Below are 27,375 nucleotides of genomic sequence, written 5' to 3' on the forward strand. Positions count from 1 at the left end.
AAACCCGTCCGCTCACTATTTAAAATATAAATAACATTATGTATGTACCCAATGAGCTATTGCTGTAAAACTTAGACTGTTACGTTTTCATTGTGCATCAGTGTATATATATATATATATATATATATATATATATATATATATATATATATATATATATATATATATTGGCTTCAGTGAGTTACATGAAAATAATTTAATCTAGGGTTTCTGTGACATCATAAATTACGTTATATTTGTGTATCTATACAAATTTGCTCTTTAAAGACACACTCCCCATTGAATATATAATTCAGAAGTAAACCAGTTAAAATTAATTCATTTAACAGGAGAAAGGTTGTGTGATAGTGTAGCTTGGGATACAAATAAAGAAATCTCCCAAATACACCACATTCATTACACTGCCATACCTCCTCCTATCCAAATAAATTGTTATAACATTTCATGTACAAAAACAGCAAAGTTAGAACACAGGGATCAGCCATATACAGTAAGATGTGAATCTACAAAAGAAGCTCTTTATTCATTGTGCTAGAAGATTCTGTTGCAATAAAAATGTCTCCTTTTGTAGATATGACACCTTGCCTGGTTCCTTTACTATAGCTCAGGATTTACATAATTTTTACTGGGGGTTCGAGGACTTGTCCCCAAGAATCTAGTTGTCTGATTGTAATCTTGCATCAGACACAGTGTTAAGGCTTGGCATCGTTACAGTACCTTAGCCATAGCAGCTCATGTGTTAAGACAAGTAGCTGAAATACTAGTGTGGAAATGTGTTAATCAGTTATCCACACAAAACACTCATCTTATCACAGGTTTGTTTTAGATGTCTTATGTCATATACCTTATATATATACCTTCTCTGGTTACTCTGAATTTCGCCCTTAAACAGCCAACCCAGACATAAAAACTTGCAGTTTTAAGCACTTTTTATTATTTTACAGAAAAATAAAAGGAAAACATTAAACAAAAACCAAAACTCCCACATGGAGTACTAAACTGCACTTTTCTTTCTGCAAACACAGCCACAAAACCCACATTTTTACATTTATTAGGCAGTGACAGAAATTAACCCCATCCCTGCCAACCACCACCAACATATAACACAACACTTTATTTACAGGCAGGGATATGCGCTGCCACTATATATATATATATATATATATATATATATATATATATATATATACAGTGCCTTGCAAAAGTATTCAGACCCCTGACCACTTCTCTCATATTACTGAATTACAAATGGTACACTGAAATTTCATTCTGTTTGATATTTTATTTTAAAACACTGAGACTCAAAATCAATTATTGTAAGGTGACATTTGTTTTATGTTGGGAAATATTTTTAAGGAAAATAAAAAACTGAAATATCTTGCTTGCAAGTATTCAACCCCCACACATTAATATTGGGTAGAGCCACCTTTAGCTGCAATAACAGCTTTAAGTCTTTTGGGGTAAGTATGTACCAGCTTTGCACACAGTGTCGGAGTGATTTTGGCCCATTCTTCTTGGCAGATTTGCTCCAGGTTGTTCAGGTTGGTTGGACGACGCTTGCGCCACAGATTCTCAATGTGATTGAGATTAGGACTTTGACTGGGCCACTGTAGGACATTCACCTTTTTGTTCTTGAGCCACTCCAATGTTGCTTTGGCCTTGTGCTTGGGATCATTGTCCTGCTGAAAGGTGAATTTCCTCCCAAGCTTCAGTTTTTTAGCGGACTGAAGCAGGTTATCTTGCAGTATTTCCCTGTATTTTGCTCCATCCATTCTTCCTTCAATTTTAACAAGATGCCCAGTCCCTGCTGATGAGAAGCATCCCCACAGCATGATGTTACCACCACCATACTTCACTGTAGGGATGGTGTGTCTTGAGGCATGGGCAGTGTTAGGTTTGCGCCACACATAGCGCTTTGAGTTTTGGCCAAAAAGCTCTATCTTGGTCTCATCTGACTACAAAACCTTTTCCCACATCGCAGCTGGGTCACTCTCATGCTTTCTCGCAAACTCCAGACGTGCTTTCAGATGGTACTTTTTGAGTAACGGCATCTTTCTTGCCACCCTTCCATACAGGCCAGTGTTATGCAGAGCTCTTCATATGGTTGACTGGTGCACCATTACTCCACTCCCAGCCACTGAACTCTGTAGCTCCTTCAAAGTGATTGTTGGCCTCTCTGTGGCTTCTCTCACAAGTCTCCTTCTTGTTTGAGCGCTGAGTTTTGAGGGACGGCCTTTTCTTGGCAGTGCCTGGGTGGTGTGATGCAGCTTCCACTTCCTGATTATTGATCCAACTGTGCTCACTGGGATATCCAAACACTTGGATATTATTTTGTACCCTTTCCCTAATCTATGCATTTGTATTACTTTATCTCTAACTTCTGTAGAATGCTCTTTGGTCTTTATTTTCCTTCAGATTCACAGCCTGACCAATGATCCTTCAACAGTGGGGTTTTTATCCAGAAAATGTGACAGCAACTTTAATGGTTCACAGGTGGAGGCCAATGGTAAGGTAATTGTGTCCTCGTTAGGACAATTTCTTTCATCGGTGTAAACTGGGAGCTTCCACAGCACAGGGGTTGAATACTTATGCAAGCAAGATATTTCAGTTTTTTATTTTTCTTAAAAATATTTCCCAACATAAGACCAATGTCACCTTACAATAATTGATTTTGAGTTTCAGTGTTTTAAAATAAAATATCAAACAGAACGAAATCTCAATGTACCATTTGTAATTCAGTAACATGAGAGAATTGGTCAGGGGTCTGAATACTTTTGCAAGGCACATATACATAATCTACATGGCTGACCAGATGTACCTTTGAGCTATGTTATGAAAATATCATAAAAAGCAAACTGGTTGGAGCCATAAGCCTATCTAGGTTTCATGAAGCTGTAATGGGATGCAGTGCAAACTGTAAAAAGAAAATAGTCACTTTTTTGTTTCTCTACTTCTCACAAGTGCTGAGAACTAAATGCTGAAGCAGTTTTGAACCAGTCAGGGCAAACCTGGAGTCTCTTTAATTCCTGACACTATATATGAAAAAAAAAGATTAAAACTGTAAAATGAAATATGAGCCCTATAAGATGATACAGTATAGATGTGTGTGTAATTTTCATATTTACTAACCTGAGGCAAGTATTTAGAAGTTATTTGATTGCGTTATTTTGTGCCATGGCAGAAATCAGTTTGAAAGAAAATATTTTTTATATACAGTATATATAATTACACACCCAGCTAAATCTAGGATAATAACATTAAATACTCATAACAAACAGGGGCTATATGAACCTTGTAATATTATCCTGAGACTAATGCTGTAACCACACTTGAGCTCAGTATAGGCATCATTTTTGTTTGTTCTGTTTAATGAAAATTATGTTTTTTGAATCAAAGACCAATTTTGCTAATTCGGACCCTGGAAGATTTCTTTCTTTTTTTTTCTTTCTTCTATTTTTTTTTTTTACAGTAGCCCATTTTAACAGAAAATAGATCATGGTGCCACATCAACACCTTATGCTACTATACATTACCTTACATATACTGCACAAACTTTTTTAAATGTAGATAGAACACTTTACATTGTATGGGTGGCTGAAAGTAAAGCACATAGCCTACCTGCTACTTTTGTTCTCTATTGGTCAAACTTTCTTTTCATTGTATTTTGAGTTTCAAACCACTGGAGTCCAGCAATATCTGAAAGCTTCTCGCCCCTTTTCCAACTATTCGATCGCAGTTAGTTTAAACTCTAGAGGAGTATGAGTTTATATGCCCTCTTTTAACCACGGTCTTCATTTTATCGATTTAGTAGGCTGCTTGTATCTGTTCTTCGGTTTATTTTTGTATACATAACAAAAAATAGACAGTATAACATCTTTTTTTTCCAGTGTGTCTCTTTAGATCATGTGATTAAAAAGTGACCTAGCGTCACACAAAATGGGTTACTATTGGGGTACATACTTTGTGTCAGGCATATCAGAATGTATGGCATAATGGTGTCTGTATTTGCCCATGTTAACTGCTGGCAAAAACTATATTGTAATGGCAGGTGTTATAAATTCTGCATACCTTGAATATTCTGTATATCCAGCATATACATCTGTATAAAAACAGTTAAGCCAAAAAGTCAAAATGTCAGCAGCCTTTCGATACAATTACATTTTTCTTGTTTGTTTCTTCTCACCTGTAGTTTGTATTGGAACATGAATGTATAAATATTGAAAAATAAGCATTTTTCATAATTTACCGTTCTTGGTACTCAGTTATCAAACATAACATTTCACAAAATATGCAGTAATGCATAATTGATCAATAAAACATGTAAATACATTAGCAATTATTTATTAGTTGTCTAATATCTTAAACTGTAGTCAATTTGGTTACGATGTTTACCAAGTTTTTCCAACTCTGTATATATTTTATCTTTCCCTTATAAATCCTGAGATTTATCTAAATAATATGCAATCGCAAGCAAAACCAGAAAGTGATAAACAAATTAAATGTAACATTTGGACCTGCCAAACATGCCTTCATGATTAAAGAGATTTTACATGCAGCAACATAAACAGCAATGATGTCATGTATAATTCAGCCAAGAAACAGAGAAAATGGCTCTCTTTAAAGTAAATCTTGAATTTATCATTGAAAACGAGTTAATATTAGTATCAACAGGATTACAATGTTGGCATTTACCTTCACGGCCTTACTGTAAAATGTATAATATATAGTAGATATAATGTAAAGCTTTTGAGACAAATTTATCAAGTGATCTGGATTGTATTAAATTCCAGGTATACTGACTCACCATACTGTACAGCATATTCCATTTTCATAGTTTTAGATTTCTTAGCAGTTACACAATAAAAAGAATAATACATTTTTTTACGTTATGAATCTAGTATGAAACATCTCAAAACAAAATGTTATATATTTTTTGCTAGTTTCCTACATTACTGTCTGACGCAGCAATCATTCCAGCTAGAGAATTGGTCGCGGTGACAGTTAGGTGTCCCGACCCGCAAGCGAGTGTTCTTACGAAGGACAAGGTTTAATTATCTAGCTGTAATGGCCACTGTGGAGGATATTATTGCTATTATAAACAGATTTTTTTTTTAATAATTTGTATTTTTTTTATTTGTAACTGAAGGGATTTTAATGTGACTTGTACTTGATCGCTAAAGGGAGATCAGAACTTCTGCGTCCACACTTCTGTGTTGTGTATGTATCAATTCACTTAACAAATATATACATCAAATACATTTTAAAAAATATTTAAATAAAGGTTGTTTTTTTTTTTGTTTTTTTTTTACTCTTTGGTAAATTTCAGAATTTAAATTTTTATGACCATTTACCGATATTATGTCTTTTGTTTCAAAACCTATATTTGAGAGTTCTGCAGTAATTAGAATATCTGTGGGATAACTACTGAGCTTTAGTTTGATGCAAAATGTGTATTTTCTCATGGCTGAAGTGTACCAGGTGCATGTAGGGGTCTCATATGAACGTCAGTTTGCTGACATTTTATTCATACATTTTTCTAGAGATACAACAATTGGACGTGCCAGTAGACCACCTGGTTTTTCAAACACCATGCCACTGTAATAGACTGTCGGGTTGCTAGTGTTGAACACCGCTGATATTTTTTTGTTTCTTTAATTAGTCATTTTCATAGTATGGTGAAATGGATTCTTCTTTACATGGTGGTTTTCAGTTGTTTTATTTAGTCGTTCAACCAAATTGGTTCTGATATTTTTTTCAGCAAGCCAGCATACGTGAAGATTAATTTGCTTGATGTGTTGAAATCAACAGTTTTTTGGTTTTGTTCAGTGTTTTTAATAATGTAGTGATACCTGTGACTACAGTATGAAGCAGATGGTTTTTAAAATTTAAAGGGATGGTTCCAAAAGTCTTATCATTTGCAGTCGTCTAACGTGGGATAACTTGATTGGCTGAGACAAACTGTGAGGTATATAATTAAGCGGTAGTTCCCGTCGATGAAGGAGCTATCATGTGTGGCAGTTAACCGCGACTGGATGAGTCCTGATAGAAGCCAGCTAGAACTGGAAGCTGATTGGCTGATAGTACTGAATGGTTTTCTAATTAAGCTTACAGTTTAACATTGGTATCATTTTGTAGGTAAACTGGTCCTGTTCTTTCAACATAACAGCAAGACTCAAATGCAACTTTTTGGTCACACTTTTTAGTAGTTGCACAGTAATTACACATTTAGTGGTATGTAGTATGTAACTACACATGTAATTATTATTATTATTATTTATTTATTAGCAGACGCCATTATCCAGGGCGACTTACAGTTGTAAACAAAAATACAGTACAAGTATTTATACAATTAAGAGCAAGATAAAATACAATGACTTCAGTTCTAGCAAGTACAAGTTTATGACAAAATACGATTCAATAACGGAGCAGATAACAGTGTCAGTGATAGTTACATCAGGATATAATTAAATACAAAATACTACAGATTAAATAACACTTGTGACAGATTACAGTACTCTAAAGTACAGGATTAAATGCAGTAAAATAGGGAGCAGATAAGAGCAAGTAAAGTGCATTAAGGAAGAGTGATAAAGTGTCCAGAGGGAAAATAGGAGTTCTACAGGTGCTGTCTGAAGAGGTGAGTCTTGAGGAGGCGCCGGAAGGTGGTCAGGGACTGGGCAGTCCTGACATCTGTAGGAAGGTCATTCCACCGCTGCAGGGCGAGGGTGGAGAACTGGCGGGCTCTGGAGGCAGGGGAGCGTAGAGGAGGTACAGCCATTCTTCTAGTGCAGGAGGAGTGGAGAGGTCGAGTAGGGGTGTAGGGAGAGATGAGGGTCTGGAGTTAGCTTGGTGCAGTCTGGTCAAGGCATCTGTAGGTGAGTACAACAGTTTTGAACTGGATGCGAGCGGTGATCGGGAGCCAGTGGAGTGAGCAGAGCAGTGGAGTTGCATGGGAGAAGCGAGGCAGAGAGAACACCAGGCGAGCAGCGGAGTTCTGGATGAGCTGGAGTGGACGGGTGGCGGACGCAGGAAGGCCAGCCAGGAGGGAGTTGCAGTAGTCTAGGTGGGAGAGTACCAGGGCCTGGACCATGAGCTGGGTGGCGTAGTTGGTGAGGAAGGGTCAGATTCTTCGTATGTTGCTCAGGAAGAATTACAAAATAAATATTAAAAAATGACTTAATATGATGTAATTTATCACAGGTTACCAAGACCCACACAACCAGAACACATTAAGTACACAAAAAAGTTAATACATTGGATTAAGAGGAAAATATATTGGGGAACAACATTTCTAAATGTTCCTGCTCCTAAGAAACCTGTAATGGAAAGACACTTTAGGACCAGAGATGGTTATCAGGATCGTTGAGGCACGGGCACTGTTACAACATGCCGCACATGCATTTCAGTTGTTTTTTTTTCTTCTTGGTAACACACTCTGATGTAAAATAAATACTGTGTAAAACATACCATTCTTCTGGTCCAGACAGATTGTTGTTGCATATCATGCATTGTACCTTAAATAAAAGTGAAGACAGCCACAGAAACTATTTTTGGATGCCAATATTCTTTAATTTTACTGTAAAATGTCACGCCCCTATTTATTATTATTTGTATTATTGTTTGCGGCGCGGATAACAGCGCCGTGTATTTCTTATTATTTATAATTTAAAACCTGTGAGGATGCGTGACTGATCAGCTACTGATTATTTAACTAGCTGACAGTCACGCATCCTTACCAAACGTGTGCAGACTGTGGCCGAGGGGTAATAAGATAATTAACAGCTAGTTAACCCCTCGGCCAGAGTATAAGAACCTGCAGCTGTCCGTGCTGCAGGGTTGGGTGTACAGAGAGGAGGTACGGGGAGATAGAGAGGAGACAGACTTTAAAATAAACAATTGCTAAAACATGCTGGATTAGCCAGCACGACACTTACTTGTTTGTCTGTTTATTCGTTTGGCCCTCGTGCCCTTTTGTTTTTGTTGTTTTGTTCAAATCGTTTGTTTTATTTAGTTAATAAAATCAGCTGAACGCCGTTGCGTTCAGTTTTACCAGCCCATCCATTGTTGTGGTTCTGTTACTTCCTGGTCCGTGACGTCACCACACCTCACCACTGGAAGCCATCCTGCCACAGATTATTACATGCTTTTTACACTGTGATACATCGGCATTGATGATGCAGAAAGTTATAAAGCTGGTGGAACCTTGTCCTCATCTCTCTCACAGGCAGTTTACTACAATCTCTAAAACGCTAACAAAAATGAATGCATCTAAATTTAGGTAGGTGTGTGCAAATATAAGGTGTGGAACCCAAAGGTGTGTCTTTAGATATGCTATACTTCACTTTTTACTTCTGTCTCTTTGTCACTGTCTTTTTTTCCTCCTCAGTCTTAACTAAATGATTGTCCCAAAGAAAAACCTAAAAATGTTTCTCTAGCCTGTTCCACTATGGTTATTAGACTTTGAGGAAGTAATCCTATAAAGATTTATGTTGGTGCATAGTCATTGGTACACGGGATATAAACGGGTCTGTGTTTCACGTGTATTTAAAAATGTAGATTTGTATTTAGGCACGAGGATGGCACAAATCACTTCACGTGCTGGTTAAAATGTAATGTGTGGTCACGGGAGTACACTATATTAATTTACGTGCAGTTGTACCGAGATTCCAATTGAATGATTGACTAGCAATCGAGTCTCGGTACAACTGCATAAAAGCAGCACGTTTTCACTCACTGGGGTTGGGTGTTCGGTGAGTGGAGAACGGGATTGGAGACGGAGGTAAAAATAAAAAGCATAGTTAAAAGAATAGTTAAAGTATCTGCTCACCGTGTTTGTCTGTCTAGTCCGTTTTGTTTGTCTTTTTGTTTGGCGACGTGTGCCGTGTCCTGTGTTTGTTTGTACAACCTTTTTATTTTCTGTTCTGTTTATTAAATGCTGAGCGAAACCATTCGCTCAGCTCCACCAAACCACACCTCTCTGTCATTTTATTTCCTGCTTCTGGTCTGACGCCACCCACTCCGGCCGTCTTTGTGACAAGAACTATTAAAAATGGAGTTTCCAACATGTATAATAAGAGCTAAGAACACTTTTCCAGGCAACAAGTGGTAAAGGATAAAACAAACTAGTATGTCATTATAGAGGATGTTATAGAGTGAGGCCACATCATTTACTGTCAAGTCACATTTGGTCACATTTCATTGTGATGTCTTTGGACCCCTACAATCCCACAAAAAAAACCCTCTGCATGAAGAGAACATAGAATGAAAGATGTGATAAATGAATTCAGTATTCTATAAAGTTGCTCTTCACGACATAACTTTTTGCACAGTTCATGTCTTACTAAAGATGGAATGTTAGAAACAGGCCAATATGGTAATGTGTAAAACAAATTATATATATATATATATATATATATATATATATATATATATATATATATATATATATATATATATATATATTCTTCCATGATGGAATCTTTCTATTTCTTGTAAACGATGCACTGGAGTTTTACCAGACATGAAACACATCACAGACATGAAGGAATGTTTGTTTTTTAAAGCCAGTAAGACAGGCGTGAGCTAACAGCCATGCTAAGAAGGTGAAGCCTCTTCCAAAGAAAATGAAGCTGCCACATGAAAGAGTGTCTGTTTTTCAGTCATTAACTTGTTGTTAAAATGTACAGGGTGTGTCTAAGTGAGTTCAGATAAAATGGTATCTGTCTATATTTAAAGTTAGACTGTTTTCATATTCAACTGTTTTTACATTTTTAAATAGATTTATTTAAACGTCCCTGCGGTTTATTTTAAATATATTATGTCTTAACGTCTGCTCTATTTAAGGGTTGTTTGTTATTTTGTTTAAACATTAATTGTCAAGGTAGTCCTTTCTAGGAATGTGATCTTTTGAAAACATGGGCCCAGCAGTTTTGTGTACCTGTGTTCCATTATTTTCTGATGTGCTGTGAAACAATTTCAATGCACACGTCTGTCTTCCACTCATCCACAACCTCTTACAGTACTTCCCCCCTGTTTGATTTGATTGATATTTACCATCTTAAAGAAGTAATCTATAGATCTATATAACACCATAACAATTTGTACAATAAATGGCCTGTTTGGAAGAGTCTGATCTGGGATTAATGTCTGCCAATGTAATATACTTTGCCAATTACTATTAAAGAAAGTACATTTATTAAGTTTCACCAATCATTCTTTGTCTGATAAGTCACAAAAAGTTTTTTTTATAGTTTTCACGGCAAAAGCTGTTACTATAATACAGATACATTACTCTGTCTGTTTCCTTTTTTTGATTTATAGCTGGTGGTCTAAAGGTTTTAAAAAAAATAAAGTATATAATTTGCAAAATGCTGTACTTATCTAGGCCCATACACAGTCAATATCAAAAAAACCCTTCTAAGAATAGAGAATCATTTTTATTTTGCAAGTATTTAATAAATGTGCAATTACCCATTCGTTGAAGTTCAGTGTGTCAATCTACAGCCAAACAGATAGGGAAATGTAACCATACAGAAATACTGGTAACACTTTTTTTGTGTCTCTAATTAAAATGTATTTACACTGTTATAAAACAGTAATTAAACATGGAGTTACAGTGCAACACCATACTTAATAACAACATGAAAAAATGCTGGCAGTTGCTTCTGTCTTTTTTAATTACTCTGTATACACAAGGTTGTGTTCTTACAATGTAATTACTAAGTAACCACACATGCAATTACAGCGTAGTTAATGTGCATTATTTAAATTGTTACCAGAATAAAAAAAGATCAGTTTATCTACAAATGTAATAACCAATGCTTTATTATACTGTCTTTTTATGTGAATTAATTATTGGAGCAGGAAAGTATCATTATCAGTTAATAAACAGTCTTAAATAACAAAAACATATATGGTGCACCATTTCACATAAAGAATGTGTTTTCCTTCAGAGACAAACTTAATTATATGATCTATAAATGTACAATTACAAGTATCTATTCAAACATAAAACATGTTGGTTGGTAGAAAAAACAAAACAATACACGGTAGTTGGTAAAGACCTGTGTTTTGAAAATTAAGATCATTTGTAAATGTAAGTAGCATGATTCAGTTTTGCTTAACTATTTTGACAAGAAATCAACAAATGCAAAATCTATAGTTTGCATTTGAAGATATCTGCATATTTGTCAAAATAAAGAATTATTCAAAACAAATTATTAGTAGGATAGCATATTATGAATATTATGTTTGCACTACATTTCGCACATACTAAAAAGCTCTTTATTGAAATTCCTAGTTTGTTTTAGAAAAATTGGTCAATTGTGTTACACTGTTGTAATGTTTTCAAGGCAAAACAATATTATGTCAAAAATGAGTAAAAAGTAGAAGTGTTACATTGTACATATTTAGAGCAAACTATGTAGGCCTATGTGTTGTTTTGGCAATATTAAGATATGTTATCATTCCTTGCATTAACTGTAATCATATTGATTCAGAAAAATGCTGACTATAGCCTATCTGAACCTTATCTTTACTTGTTCTGTGTACAGTATAATATACTGTACGAAAATTATTATCTGAGTTATTTAGAAGACAGTTTTACGCCTGTTTTTTTTTTTTTAAAGGAGATTTTATTTTGATGAAAGCTATGTTTACTTAACAAGCTAATAACAAAGGCGCATTTTCATGTATTGGGTAAACTTTTATCCTAGGTTTAAGTAAAAAAAAGAACGTAAAAAAAGACAAGGCAGGTGGTCACAGGAACCTGCAATTAAACGTGTCAATACCTGATACTGTATATAAAGAATTGCATAAATCTTTCTTGAAAAACACAGTTCCGTCCAGATAATACAGTAGTTTGGTTTACTTAGCTTTTTTCCCTTTTAGTGTATGTGGGGGGGGGGGGTAAAGTTTATTTGGGGGCGGTCACGTGACATTGACAGATCCTGCCTATTGAGATTCAGACCACCCACATGGACGGTGGAGCTGCAATAGAAAGAGAGGCATGTAATTGTGAGACCTTCCAGCACTCTGCAGAATGCCTGCAACCAAGAAGGATTATAACTCGCCAAGTTCAATTTTTTCATAAAAAAGAAGACACGTGTAAGCTTTAAAATAAGTAGCACGTCAAAACTGCTGGGGGGAGAAACAAAATATAAGACTATTCCAGACGGTTTCCGAAACTTGGATAATGGTAAGTAACAGAGATGATTAACTTTGAGAGTATCGTCCCCTGGAGTGAAATCTTGGCAAATGACACTGCGTCTGTTGTGATAGTGATATACTTAACTCAGTAACTAACTGCTGTAACTGATAGCAGGATTATTACGAACGAGGTGGTGTAACGATGTTGATGGAGCTTGTTAGGGGACATTTTGTAGGGGTGTGCAATTGGAGACCTGTCTAATATATATATTTTATTTATTTATTTTTATTACTGATCAACTCTTTGTTGGGGTCTCCGGGAGCCCTGTATCCAATTTTCACGCTCCAAAGGGTCACCCTCAGCTTCCGTTCAACCTTCTTCCAGAGGCACCCCTGATCCCTCAAGCAATCTTTCAAATCGAAGGAAAAAAAAAATCTAATTGTTACTATTGCTTTTGGAGTAAATGCACCTATATAAAGTTGCATACATTTAATAAAAAAAACAACTCCCATTATTATTATTATTATTATTATTATTATTATTATTATTATTATTAATAATTAATAATTAATAATAATAATAATAATAATAATAATAATAATAATAATAATAATAATAATAATAATAATGTACAAAATACCATTGGACGCACAGTAAGTAAATAAATATATAAATAACAAGGGTCCTATAGAACAACGCAAACAACCCAAATGTGCCCATACCACAACCTACACAGATACATTTACACATTGTATTTATTTGATTTGATTGTATTATACTCCTGCAATGTCCACGGCAATTTAAATTCTCTGCTTTAAAATCACCATTTTACTACTATATGTAAGTACCCCTATTTCTTTCGCTCAACGGGAATAAACATTCGTTGGTGTTTTATTTTTGCTCATGTCTACCCAGTGGGTAGTTTTATTTCCCATTATTTCTCGAGTCATATTTGTCTAATGAATGATTAGTTACCCCAGCAGTGTGTCCTGGACATCACGTTACTCAGTCATGTTCTACAAGACCACACGGTGTCTATTCTTGTTCAGTTGAATAGTCACCGCATTTCTCGAACCAGGGTATGACAGGACAGTGCTCTGCAGCTACAAAGAAAGTAGCCGGTATCACTTTCTCTTCCCAGGACTTAGCAGTTCCTTACACAACCATCTAAGACTCCAGGTTAAGATATAGCGTATACGTATATTGCTATAATCACATAAGAAGATTAGCATGGCTGTCATTCGCACTGCCATGCATTTTATATTTGTATCTAATTCTAATGGGAGAACAGGATGGGGCGCATGCAGTAGAAACGTTTTTGTTCCATCTGTTAAATAATAATAATAATAATGATCTGAACCAAAAAATGTTTAGACGTCAACGCCCAGATTGCATGCATTTTCGGTGGCGCTTACATATCGCATTAAAAAAAAAAAATAGAATATTTTACTATTCATTTTTTTTTAAATGTCACTGGAAAACTATACTAGACCAACATAGTGTTAAATAAGGGATACTGCTTCTGTATTGATCACCGTCAGTGGAACAGACTATTGAGCTGCACACCCAGCTGTAAAATGTTCCATTATCGCAGTCTGTTTAAAATTGTACCTCATATACTCCTTTGACATTAAAGTTAGCTAAACCTAAACATAATGCATTACCATCTCGCTTCTATGCAAATATACCAACATATACTCCAAATGGTAGTAGTGCAGTACCTAAAACTGTGTTTTGTGACAGGTGTGTAAATTGGACGCATTTCTAAGACTTTTAATCTCGACTTTAAAGAAAAGAGAAATCATCAATCATGTGTTTGAACTTGCTTAAAATAAGTCCCATGGTGTGAAATAATATTACACTTATACAGTGGAACTTGAGTGGTCGAAATATACAGTATTGTACTGGTACCAATAGATAGATAGACAGATAGACAGATAGATAGATAGATAGATAGATAGATAGATAGATAGATAGATAGATAGATAGATAGATAGATAGACAGACAGACAGACAGATAGATAGATAGATAGATAGATAGACAGACAGACAGACAGACAGACAGGCAGATAGATAGATACAGATAGATAGATAGATAGATAGATATGAATACAGAACTAATACATTTTGTTGATGGGGGTTATCTTTTGTATACATTGTTGTTCTGAAACCTTTTATATGATGATATCATCATGATTTGTTGAAATTAACCAACCCTGGTGTGGGGTGTGCCCTTTACACGAACAAGACATGCATATCAAAGGCAACAACGCTTACAAATAGGGAACACCATTATCGCTTGGGAATGGTTCACTCGCATGCATCGGCAATGAGGCAAATTGGGGGCAGCCTTGTCTGACCACCCAAGAAGAAGCGGTCTTAATACCCACGCCTCTTGTACTTTTATCAAAACATTGCAGAAACAAGGCCAATTAGATCCCTAACAAAACCATCCAAAAGCACAGCACAGGGAGCTAATGTAGCCCTGCATCACATTTAAACCATCATTCAGCACCTTTGCAGTAATTTCCATTCACACACACGTCCAGAAATGACAAATGATAAATGATGGTTTGTGACAGTAGACAATATTTCAGCATGATGTTTTTTTTTTTCTAGTGATTTTTTTGTATTTAAGGTAGAAATAAAGATTCCTTGAATATTAAATCAAAATGATCTCGCAGAAAAACAGCCACATTTTTAAAATGTAATATTATATATATATATATATATATATGTGTGTGTGTGTGTGTGTGTGTGTGTGTGTGTGTGTGTTTCGACAGTTTATGAAATCCATGGCAACGTCTACAAATAAATGTATTTGGCTTAGACCACTACCATTTCACATTGTAGGTGGCGCTGTGTGGACATTTTTACTGTATTCTTTTGAAGTCGTGGTCTTCCCTAGACAGTAATAAACTAGTCTACGCAAGTAAAAAAAAAAAAAAAAAAAAAAAAAAAAATCAAGCAAAAGGGGAAATGGTCACTGTCTACAGCAGGCTTTATTCTGCGTTTATGGCAGAATAAATATATTTCATATAGGCTATACATTCTTAACGTAAGTAATGTATGATTTAGTTTTCCAGTAACATGTCAATATAATATAAAACTTGACTAAACCCGAATACATATATGCTTCACAGAATTGTATTTAAGAGTGTCCTGACACATATACGAAATATAATGAATCGCAGACTCATTTAACTTAGATAACTGCAACAGTTCGGTTTAAGCTATGCGTTTGGACAAAACTAAAATTTAAAAACAGTACTACATAAAAAGGAGTCCGTCATTAACACATTTAATGCACTATCGGTACGCTTTTCTATCCTTATTTGCAGCAATATATCATTTATGGTCTGTGAATAAGCCTTTAACTTTGCCGCTTCCCTGCGTTGGAAAGCTGTGTTATGATACATGATTCATAATATAGTAAGTGGGCATGTCTGTTTGAAACTCACCATTGGCCGCTGCGTTGACAGCAATGAATGGTATTGGATAACGTAAGGGGTAGACCCTGCTCAGGAATGTACTACGACTTGTCTGGTATTACTGTTTACGAGGAAAACTCCAAAGCTGTGTTGGAAGAAGCAGTCTTTTGGTGCGCAGTCACATGACTTGCTCAACCCTGCCCAAACCCCCCTCTCAAAAGAATAGGCTTCATAGCGTTAAATGGAATGTCCTGTTTTATTTAATCTGTTTCAATTTGTTGTAAAATGAAGATTACATCCACTATCGTTGTTATACAAACCATTCTGCTAGAGAAGTGGCAAATGTTGTTAAAAATGACATTCAAGCTGAGCTAATTCTGCAATACGTATTTTAAAAAAGTGTTTTTTTCAGAGAAAATTACATTTCATTTACACAATAATTTGCAAAAATCCAATTATCAATATTCCACTTAATCAAGTAAACACTATTTAAAAACAAAACGAGATTATGTTGCGTACTAATTCATACAAATTAATTGCACTCAACAATTGTGGATACACATATATTTTTCAATGAATGTAGTTCATCAGATGTTTTTTCTCTGACAAAATTATATGTTATGTTGTGAAACCTCTTAAAACAAAATGGCATAAAACTGTTTGATAATTCTTGTCTGCGGAAATGTTAATTGCGTGTCAAAAAAAAAGTCAAACGTTTTGTTTTGTAAAATTCTAAGAAAAAAAAAAAAAAAACCTGGCACATTCTACTGCATTATCCACCAGTCTGTCATTATTTGTGTTAAGCCTGGGAATTCACCGGGGACCTCCCAGTAGTTGCTGAAACACGAGGCCAAGATATCTCTAAAAGATTTTCTTTAAAAGAGCGTCCAAAAAAAACCAAAACACTTTCCGCAGTTTAAATCCTCACATAACATATTTTTTAACAACCGTACTGAAATACTGATCTCGGTCTGAAGAAAAACCCGTGGACCATATCATAAAAACAATTTGGCCGTGTGTTGCATGCAAAAGAAGCGAAGGCTGGGTCTCTTTAAGGCTCCCCTGAAGTTGGAGAAGCACACAAGGGATGTCTGCCTGGGTGGTCCCTCTACTTTGGTGAGCTGTTGCTAAGCAGCTAATAATAGTCGTGTTTGCGGAGTAATTTTTGCCCTTCTGGAACCAATCAGATCCAAGAAACCCCAGCCATCTGACAGCCCTGGAGGCGGGATTTTGATTATTTTCTACCTTACCCCTCCTCCCCTTTCTCCAAATGGAGAGAGTACTTTTTTTTCTCATCTATTGAATCTAGGAGCCTGCACTGTCCCGGGGCCTGAGAACGACTCCTGCACTCAGAATGCAACAACAAGCGAGCGATCGGAGTTGCTGTTTTGGGATAGGAAAGCTTCTTCACTGCCTCGTCTATTAAAATAAAATAAAATAAAAAAAAATCTTGACAGAAAACAGTGAATGTGGGAAACAGTGGAGACCTCCGGATCGCGAAATGTTGGAATGGAAGGCGCAAACTTTGACTCGCCGTCCTTACCAGGAGTATGAACAAGTTTGCCAGCCTGCGAGCAGCGGTAGTGAAACTTTGTTGCCCTGGATTATCAAAAAGCGCGTTCGGAGGAATTTAGGACCGTGGATCGCAAAAACAACAGCCCAGTCCCTACAACATGGCCTCGGCTGTTAATGTTTCGGAGCAGGAAAGCAGGGACCCTGATCTGCCGAGGATAACAAGGAGGACCAGGGGGAATCGCACAACAGCCACAGCAACTGATTTGGAGTATCTACAACGGCCAAGCTACTGCGATGCAGCTTTTGCATTGGAACAGATATCAAAGGTGCATTTCTTTAAAACACGTAAATACGATGCATTTCTTCTTATCCTTTTGCGAGTTGTTTTCCAGTTTCTGGGAACTCACCGTGCAAGTAGATAACGGGGGAAAAAAAGCATGCATCTTGCTATGCAAACTTTCTCCCTTCTGAAATGCTGCTGTGTATTGTGATGGATTTCTACCAAACATTCAAAGTAGTTTAGCTGTATTCATGCGTGAATGTTCTTAAATTTATTTTTACTGTAAGCAGTACATTAAAAAAAAAAAAAAGTTTGATGGTAAATTCTACCCTTGCACTTGGTGCATGAAAAGTATATAAAGCGTATACTGTACTGTAGTAAAAAGAAAAACAAGTCTGACCACTGATGCTTCGTAAAGAGTATCAGCCCCTCGGTTATTCAAATGCGACGAGTTACAATGTGTTTATCTTCAGTCTTGGAGTGAAAGCGGCGCTTCTTTTATCGTTAGAATATTTTTTATGTAAAGAAGTATGAAAGACATGCCATTTCTAAAGCGATCGTATCTGTACAGGGAGTCGTTTCCAGCTCTGTAAAAAGAAAAAAAAAACCATGTGGCTGCCCTCTTCCGTTCACAAATATTGTCGTAACTCAACGATGGCTGCTCCACTTCCTAATTCAGATCACACAGCGTCTCTGAACTCTATGGAAATGCATTAGATTCTGGCTTATGATTACAGCACAGCAAAACCACGTGGATCTAACTTTACTGCTGCCTGTTAATATTGCAGAACGCTGATACTGTAACAGACGTCATTGATACAATTCTGTTTTTGTTATTGTTCTGTTATAACATGTGTTATGCCTCGAGGAATTAGAAGCATAGTGACCCGTACCAAATGAACACCAAATATATCTCACACAGTATATAATATTAAATTATAACAATACGGTTTATATTCACAATTCTGTATCTCACGATGTTTTTTTGTGGTGGTTAATATGTAGTTAATATTGTTGGTATGGACTGTTTAGATATCTGATTATTTAATTAAAACTCATACCATGACAAACAAGCACATTTACCTCTTGTAACAAGTAACATTGGCCATGTCTTGTTTCATTGCAGGGGAAAGCTACTGGAAGAAAAGCACCGTTGTGGCTGAGAGCAAAGTTTCAAAGACTCTTATTTAAACTGGGCTGTTACATTCAAAAGAACTGTGGAAAGTTTTTAGTTGTGGGCCTCTTAATATTTGGGGCGTTCGCTGTTGGATTAAGAGCAGCTAATCTTGAAACCAACGTGGAGAAACTGTGGGTGGAAGGTAAGGGCACCTTTTTAATTTTGAACTATTTCAAAATATGTATGTATACAAAATCTTTGAGAATAATCCTAGCATGGTGAAGGAAAAAAAAACACCCCAGCAGACAGGATGGATTGTTTATTGTATATATGTTTGGCTAAGAGCCAGGTTAAACTTGAAAATAATTTACTGTGATTAATTATGTTGCAGTGTTTGTGCGTTTAGTGAACACTTGTATGATGTTTTTTTTTATAAGGCGTGTTGATAGTGAGGTGGGAGTTTACTTACCTTTGATAAATAAGTCTGGAAGAAATAAAAACGTTCAGAAAGTGCTGTCAAAGCCGCCATTTTGTGAGTGTGTGTGTGCCCCCAGCTGTAGAGTGTGATCAGTGCAGCTCTGAGAGTCTGTGTGTGGTCCTGTTTTGGATAGCTTTCAACTTTCAAAAAAAACATGCGTCTCTGGGTTGGAAAAAAAAGAAAAGATTGAAACGCATGTTTGTAAAATTGACGAATGTACTTTAGCAGATCTGGACTGTTTTAATGACATTAAAGATCACATTTTTATAAACAATTTGTGGAAAATAAACAGACTTTAGTAAGGAGAGGGAGATCAATTAAGATTTTTCTGGTTCTGAGCTACATTCTAGTCGTTAAAAACAAAGGGTATATAAATGCTGAATAGATAATTAAAGGAAGGCCACAGTTAAGAAGAGCTTATTTTGCAAGATAACTTTAATTACTGTAGCGTACAGTTTTTAAAATACTATGATGCATGTTTTAGATTGAGGTCTTTTTGTGCGGTGGCTGTTTTTGTTTAGTTATGCTTTTCATGATTTCCTTTTAAGCGGTTTTGTTTTTCTTTGGTAATAAGGCGTCGTTTTAAATAACACTAATTAGACTAACGATACAAAGACAAACATTACTTGAAATGTATTGTGTAATTTAATGAACTCGGTTACTTTAGATGTAGTTCACATTTGGGCATCAGCTGTTCAACACAATATTACACATTTATATTTAAGAAACATATTCATATTGACTGGTTAGAGAATTTACCTGACATTTCTGTCGAGGGGAAGGGGGTTAGGCATCAACAGGAACTGTGACACCTGTTTGTATGTGTAAAAACCCCTGATCACAAGGGTGTTAAAATAATTGAGGTCAATTAACAGATTAGGAAATTGGGATTGATTGTTCTGCTTTCCTCCCTCTCTTTCCCTTCCTCCACCCCCACCGATGTTTCTTAGATTGAGCCTAATGTAGCTGTGTGTGTTTCTAGTGCAGTGTTTAAGGTTCAGGTCTTGAACATGGGCGCTGCACAAATAAACCAAAGGTGCAGCAGTTACATATTTCTGTGGTTAAAATGTATAAACAGAAGAGAGTGTGGAATGAAGGGCTGCACAGGGATGAAATACTGTGAGGAACTCTATGGGGGAGCATTCTTTAGCACCATTTGCTAACACATTCATGGTGTATAACATGCAGTTTAGGACATTGTTTTTCTGGACATAGTAAGTCTGGACAATTTTTCTTTAGTTTTTAAAATTTGCATAAACAGTTTGCAGTATAAGCTTTTCAAGTTACTTATTGGTCAGGCACTGGTACCAAAGTGTTAAAGATACAGTATCGGTAGTGTAAATAAATAGCCTTGCATATTTTAAGAGGAATGGCGCTTTCTTTTTTTAAATTTTCATTTTGCTGAGCTGTTTAATTACTCACATTCATTCAGGTTTTTTTTTTTAAATTTCATTTAAAACTTCCTTCTGATGCAAACAGCACATCTGTCTGGCTTACTGATGTACACTGTGGTGAGCAGGCTTTAGGCCTAGCTGTGGGGCATGTAAATGAACAACAATATCTGCTTTCTGAGTGCACAGCATACATTATAGCATAACGTACTAAACTGACACCAAGGAATTGTACTTTGGTATAACACTGAATATGATTGCAGGACATTTCTGCTTTTGTTAAGGAGTTGTAAAATCAATTCTAAATCCAAAGTTGTGCTATAAGGGTCAAATAATGTATGAGAAGAGAATGTACATTATAAAAAATGCTTATATACAAATTAGGGAATATTGTTTCAAACAAAAACAGCATTCATACTTTCCTTACAAACTTGCTTTAATGTGTTTTTGGAACTTTTGCCTCCCCCCCCCCCCCCCCCCCCCCCCAATTCCTTGACCCTAACACATCCTAAAAGCTTGTACACAGCTCTAAACGTTTGAACTGTACATACAGTATCTCTCTATGGCTGAAGGTTCTAGAATATGACAGCTTCCAGATGTATGAACAGACTTATTCATTTGTTTAGATTATGCTCCACAGCTGATGCATAGATTAGTGCTGGCTGGACAAAGCTATGGGAGATTTGTCTGGTTTCCATGATGCTATGTTTATATTTCATTTGGATTCTTCCTTCAAAGCTGACCTGTCAATGACCTACTGATGCTATGTCCACTAGGATGCTAGCTTGAGCTTGGCTTCAAGTAATATCAAATTAGTAACCTTTTATTTGCCTGACTTAATTAGGATCAGCGGAAGTAACTGGCTAGTTTCCTGTGGAAGTCCACTGGGGGGTACTCAAAATAATTGCCTATATAGAAATATATATTGTAGAAGGCGCTAGAAGAAGTTTGAGGAGTTTCCTGTTCATTTTAAAACTTTGCAATCGAAGTAGAACGGTGCACACTTTTCCAGTAGCTTCAGAATTGTTACCCATGATTCTGTTGGGTTTCTTTTCTGATTATTTGGTTTCTACTAATTTGTTATTGCAAATTACTTAAAGGGGATTCTCTGATTTGTGGGGTTTAAGTCTTTCGGAGGGGACTGGTCTGAGGACTATTTGGTAATAAAAACACAGTTGGGAACGTAAGAAATACCAGCATAGATTTTAATTAATCATATCGGATAGACATTTACCTGCCTGTAGGCTGCTATTCAGTTCAGGGGAGTGCCACAGTGAAATTATCAAGATATTGAAATATAGGACCGTGTTTTGGAAAGCTCATTAGGAGTTTGACTGGCTGGGGTACTAGGTCTCCAGGGCTTTCAGACGCTTGAATCAACCAGACGTTGAATCAGCTATTTTTAAACTGCACTTTGTGTCTTTTGCCTGTCTCACCATTCACGTTTACTTTTTAAATGTTGATTAACTATCAGTGTTTTAAGTCATGTGTATCAGTAACAGATTTATTTAGGCAGGTTGGGGGTTGTTTGAGCAATACGTGTTGGATTTATTGTAAGTCTACCTACTCCTTGGATTCATCCTTAAATAGCAGAAGTAAAAGGAAGCTATCTGCCTATTCTGTTTTACAGGGAGTGTGTGTGTGCGTGTGTGTGTGCGTGTGTGTGTGTGTGTGTGTGTGTGTGCGTGTGTGTGTGTGTGTGTGTGTGTGTAGTTGGGAGTCAAGTTTATTACAAAGTAAACAAATACGCAAGAAAGTAAGAAAACATCACGTAAAGGACTGATTTTATTTATTTATTTTCATTTTTACTCTCTTTAAATCGCTGCTTAAGGGCTTCTGGCCCCTGGCTCAGGAATCCTGCCCAAAAATGCCAGATGTATTACACAGTCAAGTATTGCAATGTAAACAGTACTCTTTGCCATGAGAGCAGGGTGGTCCATCCCCCATAAAAAAATTTTAAAAAATCCTATGCTCTGCAATGAGCACAGTAGTTGTAGTGTTATTTGTGTTTTGGCTACAGAGCCAGGTTTTTGGAGCTGGGAGAGTACAGATGAATTAATACTCCGAACTGGCAGGGAATAGCAGCTGAAATTGAGATACTTAAAGCAAGATGTGGCTTGGATGTGGTTGTCTGACTGTTTTAAATGACATGTAAAGCTTAAAAAAACTTTCATTGTGCTTTACTTTAATATGTACCATTGTCTGTTTATTTTTTTTCCCTGCACATGCTAAGAAATAAGCTTGTGGTGTGGTAATTGTTTCCCACACTGAATATTAGATATGGGCATATTTTTACTGACATGCTTTCATTAGTTTCTAGAAAACATGTCCAACTTGTTACAATAAATGTATCCACTAAGTTACATTGAAATGATTTGATCTGTGGATACATCTGTATCACAAATGTTGTAATCTGCTCCACTGCAAATTTGGTGCATTACATGTTACAATTCAGTTATTAAATATTCTCTTGCAATGTACTAATCAATGGACAATGATGATTGCTGACACCGATCACACCCCCACCTCCCCCTGAATGAATTTAAACTTTATGAAGCAGATTACAGTAGCCTATAAAAGTATTCTGGAGATACTGGTAAACTGTCTGGCAATTGTCCCCTGCTGGGGAATGCACCAGTAAGGGTAAAGGCTAAAGGGCGGCAATATTTAGGTCTGCCATTGTTTAGAAAAATAAAATTGATCCTATGGTTAAAATTGCATCAGAAAATATATGTGAAACTCTTTTCTAGTAGGTTGGTTGCATGGTAAGTAAGTGGTAAAAAAATATTCTAACATTTTTTGCTTAGTTTGAACCAGTAGATTTGTTTTACCTACCACCAGATCAGACAAAGCCAGGCCAGTCCCCCAGGGAAGAGTGTGATATTCTGACAGATTAGTAATTTACACAAAACAAGAATAGAAACAGTGAACAGTCTCACATCTGGAATATCCATAGACAGCATCCTAATTGGATACCATTAATGTCCCAGTTGCTTCAATTTTAGAAAATGTGCAAAATTATTTCAACCCACAGGTAATGTTTTAAGGTGCTTATTTATTTATTTTTTTGTATATTATACGTTTATTTGAACTAATTAACACTAAAATGCCTGACTGAGAGTGTGGCTCCTTTTGCAATTTATGTTCAAACCAAACCTAATTTAAGATTCGAAAAACAGAATTGTTTTCTTGCGGTGCACGCATTAGAAAACTTGACAAAAATGTCTTTAGGGTTAAATATTTAACTACTTTTTCTGGGGATGGAGGCATGGTGGTAGTGGTAGTGGGGTGTAAGGATCTTTCTTAAAAGAAAGCAACTGTTTCACATGACTTTTTTGTTTCCCACACCAATTGATTTATCATTTTGCTTGCAAGCAGACTCAGAATGTTAGGGCAGGAACACGCTCACTTTTTTCTCATCACTTTTTTTGTTGTGGGCCGAAACCAGTTGACTTGAATACATTTTTTGGGGACCTGAATGAAACCAGCAACGCGGAAAAATCTTGCCTTTTCAGAGCCATCTGAATGTACATTTCAGCCACACAGTAAGCTGTATTGGTAGGCACTGGACTGCTAAATACAACCATTTTTCGCAGTGGAGAGTTAGACAGGTGATTAGCATAATTAGCACAGAACAGGCTATACATATGGTAATGTTAAGTGTGTAAATGCCAGCTGCGGTGTAAAATTTATGTCAGGGGTCAACGGGGCTTTTCGAAAGTATTGTGTTACAGCTGCAGGTCAAAGCCTGCATTGCTTACCCCCCCTTTTCTGGTAAATGCGCTAAACAGAAGAAAAAGGCTTAAATATAACCGATAAGGCTTTGAACAGCCACAGTCCTGTGCAAGAGAAACACTTCTATGTATTTCTGTATTAAATGTATGTTTGTGTTTTAATATACATTTCATTTCTTCAGAAAACACTTTCCATTATTAGTATTATTAGTTATGTGAACTACAGTATGTGAACTACAGTAATAATTTAATTTGAGGGTTTTGACTGGAAGTAATCAATGTTCAGTAATGAGACATTAAAGGATCTTGGTGAATGGCTTTCCTAGTACTGTGTGAAGATCATGTACTGCGCAATGCTTTTTTTTCCCTTGATTTTAACCAGATAGTCAATACTTGCTTTTCTTTTATGCTTTTGTTTGCTTGTTTTTTCCCCATGGGGTTCTCCATAATTGTAGTTGTTTTCCTACTTGTCTTAAAATAAGGATACTTTAATACACTGTATTTCAGACTGTTGTTGGTTAAACCAATCAAAATTTAGAATCACTTCAGTCCCGCAAATTGTTACAGATATCCCTGCTCTCTGAGTGGCTGTTATGTGTGTGTGTGTGATAGCCAACTAGGGTTGGTAGTGGCGGGGGTGCCCATGGAGTGTAGTTCACACCACACTGACCCTGTGATGAAACTTCCTTGCGGCCGCAGGGGGTCCCTATGAATCGGCCCCTAATCCAGCTAATCCTGATCGCAACAAAATCATGAAAGTGGCCCCCAGTGATGTGTGTTTCCCTGCACAGATGCTGGGAAGGAGCAGTGTTGGAAATAAATCAGCCAAACGTGATGCTCTATACAGGCAAAGGGAATATTGAGAGAAGCTGGCAAAAAAATGTGGGGGGCGGGGGGTGGTTGCTGTGGAGTTTAGAGAGGAGGGGGAACGGCCATTGTGTTCAGCCCCATGCGGCCTCAAGTGGAAAGCCAATGAAGAGACTTTCCTGCTTAATGGTGAGAATAGTTCTCGGAGCTTAGCGGTGATGTCAGCTCCACAGAATCTGAGAAAAGGGGACTGGGGTTAATGTTATGCAACAACCTGAATGCACTGAGAGACTGAAGTTTGTTCCATACATCTTATTACCACACATTTTACGTATATTAATGTTTTCCATATACCGAGCACCATAAAGTGTTAAATACATTATTGGGGTGTAGGGATTATCTTATTTAAAAATCCAAGTGTGTTTGGATTTCATTGATTTTAATTGATTTTTTTAAAAGAATTTTGTTAAGTTGGATCTCTTTTACAATCTGCGTTTTCCTTTTTAAAGCCATGGTTTGATGCTTTATAGTGTTGCCCTTTTAGAGGCTCCGAAGTGCCAGGCCTGGTGCCACTGCTGACTGAGAGCTGGTGGTCCTGTAGGAAGCATTGTGCTGGTGGGAGCCATGACAGGCTGCGGCTCAATGATGCTGGGGGAGTGCTGACCTGACCTGGCTGTGCCCGATAAGAGGAGCAGATACGCTTCAGTGCTGCAGTGCTGCAGTGCATCAAAGCAAGTCTTCCTTCAGCAGCAACAGATGTCACTATCAGCAGCTGCCAATTAGCTTTTTGGGAGGGGGTGGGGTACCTTTCTTCATAATATTTTCATTCCATTCATTTTTGTCCATTCCTGTTGTGAGCACAAACTTAAAAATAAATACAAATAAATAATAAGTCCGCCCCTGAAATGTCTGCAGTTAAGCCTTTCTATTAAATATGCCTTCGACCCCCCTTTCCGTTAAAAATATGTTTGGTTGTGTGGAGAGATGTTTATATAGTCCCTTTGAGTACAGCTGAAAAGACTTCAAAGTGCTCCTGTTAACCTTGCAGGAAAACTATTGTGCAGTAGGCTTGAAGGAAAGATCATTAATAGGTTTTAACATGGTTAACCAATGTTGACTTTAAAGATCCTCTGTTGCTTGTCCTTGTTACTGATAACTGCTGCAGTTGTTTCTTCAAGATGTTTTTCCTGCTTGTGTCTACAATGTACAATGCATGTAATTGCTGTTACAGTTACAGCCACTTCTTCAGATTGATGTTTCTGGAGACACTTTTAGAAACAAGTCATTACAACTAGAAGTCTACAGTATCTTTGTGTGTGAATTTTAAATAAATAAACAAATAAATAAATAAAACTCTGTCATGGTCGTTTTTCAAAATTCGGGGGGGGGGGGGGGGCAGGCTTGACTAGGAATTTGGAAAGGTCAGTTTTAAAATTTCATCCAGCATTGTTGAAGGCATAACAGTTGACACTGACTTTGTTTCAGCAATTGTAGTTCATAAATCTGGAACATGCAAATGTATTTTAGGAATAATAGCCATGGTCAGTGGCCAATGAAAAATGATGTAAATCTTAGGTTTGGTTAGCTTGAGGCTGTTGTAAAGCAAGTTCAGATGTGAATGTTTTTTGGTTCCAGAAAAAATAAAAATCAAGTGAATTTCCTTAATGTTCCTTGGTCATTTCATTATTTTTTGTTCCAAAAAAAATTAGTAACTGCACTTGGGTGGTCTTGGTAGAAAATAATGATGATTTCCCAACATGATTACTAAGGTCTGAAAATATTCAACCATTTGTTAAATTAGATTAAGCATATTTAAATTTTACAGGCAGGTGCTTGTTAAAAAGCACGTTGGTACCCTCTGGATTCTTGGCATCAGGTTGTTGTTGCTGTGAGCCTGTCAATCAGTTTGGCTTCAGATGCCCGAAAAGAATACAGGGGTAAGTGCTGAACTTGAACTGTTGCTGAGACTACTTATGAATATTGCCTGGATTTATCATTACAGTTAAAATAAAAAAGAGGGGTTACATCACGTTGCCCAGTGTGGTTTTTTGAACTGTTCTGTATGAAATGCCAATCCGATGCAGACTAACATTTAAACTTTATCAAAATAACCATGCTAGAATCAAATAAGGTTATCATATTCAACGTTAATGCAGACTCCATTGCACGTAAGCTTCAAGAAGAATATTGTATAATATTTCACACTGTGGTGGTGTAGCACTGATCAGTTAGTGTTAATAGTAAATAGTTGGTCACTTGACTTTTTCATCCTGCCTTAGAGGGATGTTTAATGCAGATAAGTATTCGATTCTGGTGATCCTGAAAAGGGAGAACTGGAATCGAGTTGTCTGGCTTGGAGCAGTTAATCAGTTATTGTGCACTGAACAAAATCAAACCTTCATTCAGGCTGAAAAGTATTTAAGACATTTTTGTTAGAAGTGTAAAATATGTAATACAGACAGTTTCGAGGCAGT

General features: G+C 36.6%; 1 protein-coding gene across 2 annotated transcripts in view; it reads left to right on the forward strand.

The window, feature by feature from the left end:
* Positions 1 to 12,025: 12,025 nt before the first annotated feature.
* LOC117411705 (protein patched homolog 1) overlaps positions 12,026 to 27,375 on the forward strand; it is a 53,943-nt gene continuing 38,593 nt past the window's right edge. The window contains exons 1-2 of one of the 2 annotated variants that reach the window (XM_058993152.1): positions 12,026 to 12,196; positions 18,501 to 18,693. In XM_058993152.1, coding sequence (XP_058849135.1) covers positions 12,194 to 12,196; positions 18,501 to 18,693 — 196 coding nt within the window. In that variant the 5' untranslated portion in view covers positions 12,026 to 12,193. Of the gene's footprint in view, positions 12,197 to 16,342; positions 17,421 to 18,500; positions 18,694 to 27,375 lie in introns of those variants that run through there. The other variant, XM_058993145.1, reaches the window with a different exon arrangement.

Source organism: Acipenser ruthenus, chromosome 2, assembly GCF_902713425.1.
Source record: "Acipenser ruthenus chromosome 2, fAciRut3.2 maternal haplotype, whole genome shotgun sequence".
NCBI lineage: Eukaryota > Metazoa > Chordata > Actinopteri > Acipenseriformes > Acipenseridae > Acipenser > Acipenser ruthenus.